This window comes from Dunckerocampus dactyliophorus, chromosome 21, assembly GCF_027744805.1.
Source record: "Dunckerocampus dactyliophorus isolate RoL2022-P2 chromosome 21, RoL_Ddac_1.1, whole genome shotgun sequence".
Taxonomy (NCBI): domain Eukaryota; kingdom Metazoa; phylum Chordata; class Actinopteri; order Syngnathiformes; family Syngnathidae; genus Dunckerocampus; species Dunckerocampus dactyliophorus.
Window position 1 is genome coordinate 817,126 of NC_072839.1, and position 12,912 is coordinate 830,037.

At 42.7% G+C, this 12,912-nt stretch overlaps 1 protein-coding gene across 3 annotated transcripts; it reads right to left on the reverse strand.

Moving 5' to 3' along the window:
* Positions 1-158: 158 nt before the first annotated feature.
* LOC129173820 (copine-3-like) lies at positions 159-12,387 on the reverse strand. 3 transcript variants are annotated; one of them, XM_054764996.1, is made up of 16 exons: positions 12,240-12,387; positions 11,419-11,621; positions 11,169-11,348; positions 10,335-10,409; positions 9,239-9,310; positions 9,076-9,153; positions 8,915-9,004; positions 8,169-8,267; positions 8,013-8,093; positions 7,830-7,889; positions 6,892-7,025; positions 6,730-6,784; positions 6,594-6,645; positions 5,549-5,682; positions 2,955-3,188; positions 160-2,311 (listed from the first exon to the last, which is right to left on the reverse strand). In XM_054764996.1, exons 2-16 carry the CDS (start codon positions 11,575-11,577, stop codon positions 2,204-2,206), a joined length of 1,611 nt encoding a protein of 536 aa, XP_054620971.1. In that variant the 5' UTR covers positions 11,578-11,621; positions 12,240-12,387; the 3' UTR covers positions 160-2,203. The 3 variants fall into 3 exon arrangements, with proteins under 3 accessions (XP_054620972.1, XP_054620973.1, XP_054620971.1); XM_054764997.1 differs by lacking the exon at positions 12,240-12,387 and having other exon boundaries at positions 159-2,311; positions 11,474-11,605; XM_054764998.1 differs by lacking the exon at positions 12,240-12,387 and having other exon boundaries at positions 159-2,311; positions 11,462-11,590.
* Positions 12,388-12,912: the final 525 nt, after the last annotated feature.

The following is a 12,912-nucleotide window of genomic DNA, read 5'->3' on the forward strand; positions in this document are numbered from 1 at the left end:
CAAAAACACCCCAGAAATGAAAGTGAAAAAATGATGCAGCACACTGATCCATTTAGCTAAAATGTCATTGTAGCAACTCAAAATGATTCTCAGTAGTTTGTGTGGCCCCCACGTGCTTGTACGCATGCCTGACAACGTGGGGGCATGCTCCTAATGAGACTACGGATGGTGTCCTGGGGGATCTCCTCCCAGATCTGGACCAGGGCATCAGTGAGCTCCTGGACAGTCTGAGGAGCAACCTGGCGGCGCCGGATGGACCTAAACATAATGTCCCAGAGGTGTTCTATTGGGTTTAGGTCAGGTGAACGTGGGGGCCAGTCAATGGTATCAATTCCTTCATCCTCCAGGAACTACCTGCATACACTAGCCACATGAGGTCGGGCATTGTCGTGGACCAGGAGGAACCCAGGTCCCACTGCACCAGCGTAGGTTCTGACAGTGGGTCCAAGGATTTCATCCCAATACCTAATAGCAGTCAGGGTGTCATTATCTAACCTGTAGAGGTCTGTGCGTCCTTCCAGGGATATGCCTCCCCAGACCATCACTGACCCACCACCAAACCGGTCATGCTGAATGATGTTGCAGGCAGCATAACGTTCTCCACGGCATCTCCAGACCCTTTCACGTCTGTCGCATGTGCTCATGTTGAACTTGCTCTCATCAGTGAAGAGCACAGGGCACCGGTGGTGAAGTTGCCAATTCTAGTGGTCTATGGCAAATGCCAATGGAGCTCTACAGTGCTGGGCAGTGAGCACAGGGCCCACTACAGGACGTCGGGCCCTCAGGCCACCCTCATGGAGCCTGTTCCTGATTGTTTGGTCAGAAACATTCACACCAGTGGCCTGCTGGAGGTCATTTTGTAGGGCTCTGGCAGTGCTCATCCTGTTCCTCCTTACACAAAGGAGCAGATACCGATCCTGCTGAGGGTTGAAGGACCTTCTACGGCCCTGTCCAGCTCTCCTGGAGTAACTACCTGTCTCCTGGAATCTCCTCCATGCGTCCAGGTACCGCAGTGATGCCCTGGTCCAGATCTGGGAGGAGATCCCCCAGGACACCATCCGTAGTCTCATTAGGAGCATGCCCCGACGTTGTCAGGCATGCGTACAAGCACGTGGGGGCCACACAAACTACTGAGAATCATTTTGAGTTGCTACAATGACATTTTAGCTAAATGGACCAGTCTGCTGCATCATTTTTTCACTTTCATTTTTGGGGTGTCTTTGATTTCCCCCCTCTATAGGATGATCATTTTCATTTCTATCAAATGATGTGGCATCATTTTGTTACTAATACATCAGCCACTTATTATCAGGAAACATATTCAACATCATTTTTCCCCCAGTTTAGATCTGATGTGTTTTCCAAGTGTTCCTTTAATTTTTTTGAGCAGTGTATAATGATTAGCAAATCATGCTGTTTCGTGGTTGACTACACCCTATTAGTTAAAAAATATGCATTATTTAAGCAAATTTTATGTTTTTTTGCCTAAATTAGGCATAAAAATATCTAACTTAACTAAAATACAAACAGAAGGCATTCAGATGACGCATTGAAATTGTATGTACTTTATTTATCCCACAGCGGGGAAATTTACTAAATTTATTACTAAATTTACTACTAAATACATGTTATGTAGTATTCTACACTGGTCACTAGGTGTCAGTAAGGTTACACTGATAAGAGAAAAGCTACCGCAGGAAGTGACAGCAACAAGGAATTCTCCCAATGCAAACATGCGACTAAATAATGTCTTATTTGTGTCTACCATATTGGGTAATACGAGTGTAAAGGTACTATAGGGGTGTTATTTCATGTCTCGAGGTCTCTCAAAATGTTAAAAATACATATTTAGAAGGCTGTAAACAGGTTTTCTATGCTCAAACTACCAAAATATTCCATTTGATAAGGAATCCTACTTCACGAAAATTTACTTATTGGTCGGGTCTGGAACCAATTACCCGCAATAAACAAGGGCTGACTGTATCTGCAAATTAATTGTTTTTTCCCCCCCCTTTTTTTTAAATCCAAAAGTAAATTAAACAATGACTTTTCTTCAGGTTTGTTTAAGAACAATCAAACTCAATAATAGGTTGACAAATATGCTGTTTCATGCTAACAGACACAAGGCCATCTGGGAAGATGCAGACAAATAACACATACTGTATATACAGTATCACCCACCCCCACCTTCCAGGGACGGCACTTAAGGGACACATACATTGGGAGGTTTCAGCTTGTATGAGTTGAAGAAGGACGACACTTGATCAGGAAGCTCTGCCAGGACACTGTGCGTCAGCGCCACGCTGTTTCCCTGCAAACACAAATTGACAACAACTGGCAGCCTTAGTCACCAACACGGAATGATCCTCATCAAGGCTGTTTAATGCATCTGGAAAGCATTTTGTTACGCACGAGTTCTGTTCCTACGACAGCCATGTGAGTCGTGTTTTAGTTGAATTATACCCGAATCAGCACTTAAGTCACTCACACTGTACACAACCGACACAGAACGCAGGAATAAAAAGACGAAATACAAGAATGAAACATTCATTTAAAAAAAGGAAGAGAGAAGAACTTTTTGGTTGTCTTGCACACTGGAAGGGGCGCTGCAAAGGAGGGCGAAGTGAAGTAATGTCAATGATGCACACAGTGGAACCTCCCAGCCGCAACACAACCCATCCAATAATTACTGGAAGTAAAAATAGTCAGTTCCAGGGTCAAGCCATTGCCATCATAAAGCATTCATGGTGTATAAAAGTCAAAGAAAAAGCAAACCAGTGGTAGTTTTGTGATACTTTTGTGCAACTTCAGATGCTTTCCCCCAAATTGTGATTTGTAAGATCGACGGGGTGGTCAACTACATCTTGCTAATTGGCATGACCTACATGCACGTGTTGCAATCAGACACCATGAACCACACCGAAGCAGAAACGCTAAAGCGGGTTAGCACTTACGTGGAAATGTCTGAAAGGCACAAACTGGACGATGTCTCGTGCCGCTGCTTCGCCGCTGGCTGACAGCAGGAGTTTGTCATCGCTGTCCAGAAACTCCATTGCGCTGAAGTCTGCGCCGCCGACGCCCACGATGATGATGGACATGGGCAGGCGAGAGGCCTCTACAATGGCAGTGCGTGTCAGGTCCATGTCTGTGATCACGCCGTCTGTGATGATGAGCAGCACATAGTACTGCTGCAAGTGGAAAGGAGAGAGAGGACAACAATTCCAAGACTACCAGTGATGCACACACTTTGCAGATTGGTGACTTGTCTTAGAAAGCAAAGACGTGCAGCAACGCTCCAAACACAAAAACCATCCAAATCCAAAAGCACACAAACACCACAAAACACATGCAAAAGAAAAATGCCACACCACAAACACACATAAACTTCCAAAACATCTATTTTAGGGAAATGCCCAACAAAACACAAGTTAGCCAGACTACCAGGAAGTTAGCCAGACTAGTAGAAGTTACCCAGCCTACCAGGAAGTTAGCCAGCCTAACAGGAAGTTAGCTAGCCTAACAGGAAGTTAGCCAGCCCACCAGGACGTTAGCCAAACTACCAGGAAGTTACCCAGACTAGTAGGAAGTTAGCCAGACTACCAGGAAGTTAGCCAGACTCGTAGGAAGTTAGCCCACTGAACTCTATAACTGGAATGGCCCCGATCGCTTGCTGCGCATTGGAGGCTTGAAGCCACCGGAAGTATAGAAGTCGCCATGTTGTTTCACCCAAAACAAGAAAGCCTAACAACTAAGAGGAGTTCGAGATGCCGTCTTGTGCTGCTATTAATTGCACAAATCGTGATACTCATGAAAATCGCGAGAAGGGACTTACATTTCACAGGTAGGTAAATGCTTATAAATAATAAAAAATAGTTTTAAAAAAATAGATATTTAAATCTGTAAGCATCTTTTCATCTAAGTAGTTGTAAATGAGCCCTTATTCTCCTTTAGATTTCCACACTGCAATGTTCAACTTCTAAAGCAATGCGTAGTAAATATGCGGAGAGACAGGTGGATTCCTGCAGCCAGATCGCAACTCTGTTCAAGTCATTTCACCGAGGAGAACTTGGACAGGACCGGCCAGACTGTTAGATTACGACAAAATGCAGTTCCAACAATATTTGACTTTCGCGATCATCTTCTAAAGGTATGCGTTGCATTTAACTTTGATACTACGTAGATCCTTATCATAACAAATACCTTGTGAACACTGAAATTGAGTTGTTATACATTGTAATTTCACACCACAGAGGTAGGAAAAACCTTAAACTGGAGGGAAATTTTGAGATTTGGGTCTAGTAAATTTACTCTGTTTCAATGGAATTTTTGTTAATTCGTGTTAATTTTATACCAAACCATAATAAATGTAGTGAATGAAGATACATGTATGTGTATGCGTGTGTGCTTTTTTGGGTGAAGCAAGATGGCCGACCAATGGCTGACGCCCCTTCCAGTAGTATAGGGTTCAGTGAGTTAGCCAGACTACCAGGAAGTTAGCCAGGCTATCAGGATGTTAGCCAGTTAGCCAGCCTAGTAGAGAGTTAGCTAGACTCCCAGGAAGTTAGCCAGCCTAACAGGAAGTTAGCCAGACTACCAGAAGTTAGCCAGACTACCAGGAAGTTACCCAGCCTAACAGGAAGTTACCCAGACTAGTAAGAAGTTAGCCATACAAACAGGAAGTTAGCCAGGCTAGCAGGGGTGCCAACCTGTGGGATCCGTCTTTAAAGACATGAGCAAAATGCCCAGAAGAAACCTTTTTATTTATTACTGTTATTATTGTTAAAGTCTTGGCTGTTTAATGCTTTGAAAAGATGAGGAAAAAAAAGAAACAAGAAAAAATGGGAACAAAATGATATTGTTATTCTGGTTGGTAAAGTGTTGTTATTTAGTATAATTGTTGTTATTATTTTTATTTATTTTGGGCGTTGTATTTGTGTGTCTTCTCATTTTGATTGTATTGTGTGGGTTTTTATTTTTTGGGGTATTGTGGAGCTGGACAGGCGTGGAGTTGGGATTGTTTCTTTTTTCTTTATAAAAAAAACTCTCTTGGCCATAAAACTCGGTTGTTGTGTAATACTGTCAAATATGACTAAAATAAAATACTAAAATATCCCTCAGGTCTGGTGCCCCTGGTAGATGGTAGCTAGCTTCCTGTTAGCCTGGCTTACGTCTGTTTTGTTCCGTGAACTTGCAGGATTTCCCTCATGCAGTTGTTTTCGAGGTTTGTGTGTGTGTTTTGCAGCATTTTTCCTTTGCATTTGTTTTTATCTTTATGTGATTGTGTAACCTGCCCTGTTTCGCACCTGCCCGCACCGGGGCTCGACACAGGATGGGAGGCAAGGGCGCTGACCACGCGACTAAAAGCCCGGACTGTCGGCCGCGTGTTTAGCACAGCTCTTGAGGCAGAGGGAGTGAGGTTTACCAACATACACTCGCACAGCCTCACAGGCTGGCATCCGTTACAATTGCAGCTTCTTTCATTTGCAGTGTTTTCCCATTGCACATGTTTTATTGTGCAGAGAAGTTACTGTGCATTGATTGTACTTACAGTAGCTTTGCTGTGGTAGAGAGCTTGTCTGGCGAAGCAGGCTACGTGGTTGATGATTGGGGAGAAGTTGGTTGGACCCCAGAGTTTGAGTTGAGGCAGACACTGCTGATAGGCACGCACCACGCCTTCAATGCCTGCAATGACATACAGTCACCACTAGGAGCAGTGCATTCATTCATGAGATATATTATTAGATATTGCACTGATAAACACGAAACTAAGATGTGGAGGTTTTGTTTGGATTGATTTTAGCATCTTTAATGTATAAAATAAAGGTGCATGATAGCTTTTTTTCAAACCAATACTGATAAGTATTGGTAACGACAACGATAACGATGAGTCTGCTTCTCAAGACCGATATGGTACCGATAACTTTTTACTGACCTAGTTTTTAAGATTTTGATGTAAGTGTAGTTAGTGCACACCTGGAGGTAAGAAGGACTGGAACTAATTAGGATTTGTTGATTTGTCCTAATGAAATATGATGACATCACTACTAGCACATCACTACTATCAGGAGAACCAGAGTACAAAGGGGGAGGAGCCACCTGCTTTGGCCCAGCAAGGTGCACTGTATTCGGACAAACGCTCCAAGCAGCCGGTGTGACGCCACAGAGTTCTCTGGAAAACCTTTTGCACTTTTCAAGCACTGTTTCAGGTGGCTGATAAGGTTTTCTTGTGTGCTTGATGTGTTATTTTCCCCTCAGCACGGAGCATTTGGTACAACGACCTTCCTCTTCAAGTGAATGTTTGTTTCGAAGTGAGCTCAGGGGACGTTACGACATGCCACTAATGTCACGGGCAGGAAAAGAAAAAAGGAGCACCTGATTTGCTCACTCGCACAGTACGGGTAATCTTATGGGTTATCTGAGCTATTTTAAATGTTGCATTTATCATTATGACGTCATGATTCCCTGATATCCTGATGATTCTTGTGCACCCCTCGTATAAAATGTATGAAAGTGGTCCCTGCATGCTTCAGTGTTTCTCTATGTGACCCTCAGTTAACAAGCTTTTTACATCCAAAATGCACACCAGAACTTACCATCACAGAATGGATTTGATGGATTAAAATTGATGGCAAACTCGTGGGAAACCTGTGTACATATGAACATGGAAATAAAGATCTGATGTTGTGGCATTATTTGTGTTGTTATGCAAACATGTCTTTTTTTTCTTACCTGCCAAGAGGGAGGCACCTGGGCTCCAAATCCAAAGACGGGAAACTTCTTGTTACTGAAGAGATGCATGAAAAGAGACTCCATGAGCCCCACCAACAGCAGCTACAGTGCCAAAGAACCATGAACAGAAAAGCATCCCAAGATGCTTTTGGCAGAGTTTACCTGTCGTAGTCCTGGATGACGTTCCCCACGGCCCAGATGGCTGACAGGTATTCATTGTAGCCCTCAGGGTTGATGTAATGGAGGGAGTTGGGGGAGCTTGGGTCACCATTGGAGCCGGTGAAGTCAATAGCAATCTGGAATCGTTCCCAAACACCAGGTCAGGATCAGGAAGTCACTGTCCGCATGTTTTAATGCGGCGTAATAGTGATGTGCGATACCACTGATTTGCTTTCCGAGCTGAAACTAAATTAAAATTCAGACTGGTATCAGCGATACTGATCCGATACAGATACTTTGCAAATTCACCAACTGTTTCTGGAAAATGTAAAAAAAAATTGCCCATTTTAGAGAGCATAAAGAAAACAGGTCATTGAATCAATTTAATGATTAAAACACTGATTCAAATAAATTAATGTGGACGGATGCATGGACGGTATTTTAAACAATAAAAAAAACACAATAACAAAAATAATCAAAACACTAAAATAAATGATTCATTCTTGAGTACTATAAGAATGCTGAACTTATTCACAATTCACACATGTCTCAGTTTTCCTTTGGTCATTGTTTTAGACAAACATTACCTCCACTGATTGAGGTAACCAAAGTATCAATATTTTGATGCGAGTATCGATTCTAGCGCATATGGAAGTAGCGGTATTTCAGTCTGTATTCACTATTGTCAGTCATCTTCCTCCTTGTATGTACTCACTGCACAGTTATAAGTCAAATATCTGATTTTGAGGTCTTACTGAGTGCAATTTTTAAATTCTATTTCTGTATGCTTGCTATGCATGCAATTATCACGGTCCTCATCATTTCCTGAACAAAATGCAGTCATAAATTCAAGGTGAAATGATGTGTATACATATGCTTGGTTTGATTGGAATAAAAGTGGGTTGAAAGCATTTGAAACGCTGTGATGTGAAGAAACTCACAGTGAAGTGAAGTTGGCATCCTCCCATGATGTAATCCAGGAACGTGTACTCTTTCTCCACCTGGTGGCCGTTAATATAATGACATACACCACAGAAATATTTGCATAGTAAACCATAAATCAACTTTATGCATCATTAATCACATTTATTGTATTTAAAAAAAGCTTTGGAGCTACCACATACCTGACAGCGCTTGATGTAAATGACGCCTGAGTTTTTATAGTCTTTCTTCACCTTGTTTGGGTTGATGCACTCACACTCAACCTGCCAGTGAGAGAATGACAGCTGTGGAATACGCAATCAAACAGCAAAACGAGGAATATGAGAAACACGCCTTACAGGGCAGATATGTGTTCCGGTTTGCATCTGAGCGAGGGTGCTCTTAAAGCTTCCAATGAGCGCGTGGGAGCCATTGACGTGACGATCGTAACAGTCAACCTGAGAACAAACAACATTTCTTGCAGCGTTGGCCTGTGATGCGCTTTTTTTGGGGCGGGGGGGTTCAACAAAGCTAAAAGTGCATGCTGTTCACATTTTTGCTTGACAAGCACAGGCAAAAACATGACAGCCCCAATCAAACTGAAGTATGACCGTCATACGCAGTTCACATAACTGAAACAAATGGTCACATTCCGAATGACACCAACTCATGAGGTATTTGTGCATGTATACCAATGTCAAATACACACACACACACACACACACACACACACACACACACACACACACACACAAACACAAACACACACAGGGCATGCAAGAAAACCAAATGAGTGAAAGGACAAAGAGCAAAAAGGCAGACCTTTATCTGATGATGCCGTGAACTGTGCATACACACACACATCCAGCTGGGCTGCAAGCACCCCCTTGGGTTTAATTTGGGAGCGTTGTAAGATGAAGAAAAACAAAATCACCAAATGACTCATTAGTATTATTATTAGTACGTGGCTGTAGCATGAAATTTCAAACAGAAGTGGAGGGAAAATGTATGGCATTCACCAGGAAGGCTTGGTGTAAGAAAAGTGTTGTGTTAATAGGTTGCATTTTAAACACTCAAGGAATTTCAATGGCACAAAGCATTTTACCTTTATAGTTCTCTCAACATCTCCCCCACAGAGAGATCGCAGAGAGATGCTGAAGGGTCTCCATGTAGGGTTGAGGTTCTTCTTTATCACCTACACATAACACATAATAACACCTGTCAAAGATATTTCTATGGAGGCAGTCAAATTTAGTTCGTGGGTACCTCCGTCCTATGAGCCAGCTGCCAACCAGTCTCTGTCTGCTTGTAGAATTCCAGAAAAGGGTCGGACCACCACAAAAACTGAATTGGGAATTCAGATTATTAAAAAGAAAAAAAAAGTATTTCATGCCATCTAAAATAAACTTTTTCAAATGAGCCTCAGCACCTTTTTGTCAAGCCGGCGTGCACACACTTCAAAATGTGCCACCCTGGTGTCTGTTATTTCCTCAGCACAGATCTAGAAAAACACAATCATCAATCACAAAGGTCAGGTGTATTCTATTGAGCACAGAGGCAACGCCGCATTAAGAAAAAGGGCATTTTTTGGGGGGGGATTTTGCCCATCACACACAATCTTTATGTGAGACATGAACACACGTCTTTCTCTTTTCTGTGTGTCCTGAAGTTACAAAAACAGCTAAAAAGAGGCAGCTAAGAATGCATGTAATCGCACACACCTATTCCGCCTATAAAGCCTTCTGAAAAAACCTCCAAAAGGCGCCAACAAGACTCCTTTTCCATCATGTGAGCTGCATATGAACCAAGCTACAGCAACATGGTTATTATTATTATTGTTGTTAACATTGTTATGCCCAAGAACTATGTTACTGGCATAGTGACACCTCGCTACACCACACGGTCTAGCGACTAGCTTCACCACACACTCGCTCACAATGCCTCAGGCCACTAGCCAAACGTAACGCTACATATTGGAGCTGCCGCCACTGCTGCTGTGTTTTTGTTTTTGACGCTAGGTGTAGCATTCCTTTCTATGTTGCTATGTTAAATCAAATTATTTCCCAATAATTATTTCCCAATATTATTTCCCAATGTACAGTACCTGTTACTACATGCTCACAGCATGGATAGAAAACCACTAAACCTTGTTGGAGCTTTTTGGTGGTGTTCTAATAGCAGCCTTTCGAGGTGGAATAGATGTATTCTATTACGTGCATTCATTACCTTCCTCTTTTTACCTGTTTTTATATCTTTATAACACACAGAAAAGAAAGACACGTGTGTTCATGTCTCACATAAGGATTGTGGCTGATGGGCTAAATTTAAAAAAAGTGCACTTTTCCTTTAAGGGCAGGGGACAACCCTCACCAGACGTTTTATCTTTCCAAATGTCCTTAATGTGTGTGCCTGACTTCCTGTTCCTGCACAGGGGCACGACGTCGCCAGCCCCCAGTGTGCCATTCAAACTACTTAACAGACGCGGCTGGCATGTTAGAACTTGTAGAAGTGCTGAAAACACTTACTGTGATCGTACCACGACCTGCAAGCCTCCCATCCTTCAACAATAAAGGGCGAGTCATCTGCTTGTTAGAAACAATCTGGACACAAGACCGTGGACACAAGATTAACAGTTGGTACTAGAACGCCAAGCATCAACAAAATGACACTAGGATTTCCTTTAGAGTAGTCAGTGAGCCTCTTGTATAGCAGAATATATTTACTGTCCACTGAAAATGACTCAACACACACACACACACACACACACGCGCGCGCACGCACGCACGCACGCACGCAAATTCATTATTGTCCAAATACTGTAGCTAGCAAAACCCAAGATACAGTCATGGTGTCTTGTCTGCAGCCAAGCCTTGTAGTAGCATCATGGTCTGGAGCTGCATGAGTGCTGCTGGTACTAGGTAGGGGAGCTGAGGTTTATCAATGGAAACATGAATTCCACCATGTGCTGTGATACTGTGCATGACCCCTCCTTTCAGGAAATGGGCCACATGGCAGTTTTCTAACATGATAATGACCACAAACACACCTTCTAGTGTCTTGCCAAGGAAGCTGAATGTGAAAGTGAGGGCGTGGCCAAGTATGTCTCCAGATCTCAGCACCTGTGTGGCATCCTCAAGTGGAAGGTGGAGGAGCACGAGGTTGAGTTATTGTTATTTTCAGAGGACAGTAAATGTATACTGCTGTATAATGACTACTCTAAGTCATACTCAAGTTTAATTTCTGTAGTATTATACTTATATATCATAGTATTTCTATGGGGAAGATAAAAATGGAAGTGGTTGCTGAAATGTGACGCGCATACTCCCTTTCATGAGGTGCCGTACATAAACAATTCTCACCTGGCCTAAGGTGCATTCAAGCTCCCCGAGAAAATCGTCATCCTCCAAGTCGTAAGTGTCGTTGTCAATGTCGTACACGCAGAACTTCAACCTCTGCACTGTCTCAAAATGATAGTCAATTAAGAACTTCTTTGCAAACTTCGGACTCAAGCAGTTCAGGATCATCTCTGTGCGCCCCAACTGCAAAAAAAAACAAAAAAAAACAATCGTAAGAGCAGGAATGGAATGAACGGGTTCATAATGTTCACACCTCATGCCACTGTGAGCCAGAGGTGTTAATATACAAGGCACACAGGGGGTCGGACTTTGAGAAGACATCCATGTCCATGAGGTTCTCACAGGAGATGGTCAGCTCCACCCTGGAGGGCCAGTAGGAGCCCCCAGTTTGTGGGACCCCACCACAGGCCATTGCAGCTGGTTGATGATCTTAGGAACGCAACACCAATAACATCACTGCAGATGGAAAGCGGCATTCGTCACTAAAATGTAGGCACTAATGTTAGAAAAATATCTAAGCCAGTTTTTAATTAAATGCACAACAATCAGTTATTGTGTTACATAATGAGAGTGATCCTTGAAAATATTCTGTATATTTTTAAATCAACTCAGTTTTAAGTAGCTTATTGCTCACATATTGCTTAGAATTAGCGTCTGGGTATGACTACACTCGCTAATGACAAGTTTACCGTTAACTCACTTACATCCGGGATATTACATACAGTAGCTATGGAGTTGAACGTTAACACGCTAACATCCGGGATATTATACTTATGCTAGCTAAAAACCCTATGGCTAAAAACTGTTTAACGTTAACTCGCTAACATTCGGGATACTATCATGAGGCTAGCGGCTAGCTAAAGAGTTTACCAACTCAGCGAAATCCTTGATATTACCATTACGCAAGGTATATATTAACGGTTTAACGTCAATCCACTAGCACCCGGAACATTGTCATTATGTTCGCTAGGACAGTTAGCTGAAGATAGCTGAGTGGGTGTGGTATGTCCGCACACCGTCAGTGGAGAAACAAACTGGCTTTCCAAAACCTTTTAGCGCTTATGTTGGCATTACCTGGCACGTGGTTCCGTAATCATCCACTTCTGTTCTATTTCGACCGTAATGGTAACGTTAGTATAAAGTACGTGAAATGTGTAGGTGTTTATCTGGCAAGAACAGCTGAACAACCACGCTAATGGGCGGGACCCGTCACTCGCGCCTGTGACCTCTCCTGGACTAAGTGACGTGCTGTGAGGTTCATGGCTGGTCAGGCACTGTGTTGTGTTTTTTTAATGTTCATACACGTTGCTCATTAGGAGAACAAGAACATTGTGGTGGTTTCACATGGAAAAACAATTGATCCATGGCTTGTGAAACCTGCTCAACAATCCAAATATCCACATTTGTTTACATATTTGAAGGTTTTTCAAAGTAACATACTTTTCCTGGTAACCTATTACATTTATGAGCAATGCGGTGACTAATTCACTACTTTTTTTTACAGGTAAATTAGGCTAAGTAACTACTTTTTAAAAAAAAGTAAATTAGGCTAAGTAATTACTTTTTTTTTAAGTAATTTACCCAACACTGGCGACTAGCGACAAATCTAGCGACATTCTGGTCTTATTGGATGCTTTTGGAGCCTAACATTGAGGAACCTGTCACTCTTCTCAACGAGCAGCGGGTCCTGCCGTGGACGTTGGACACCCCTGCATTAAGGAGTGACTTCACACGGGTCCAGACTAAA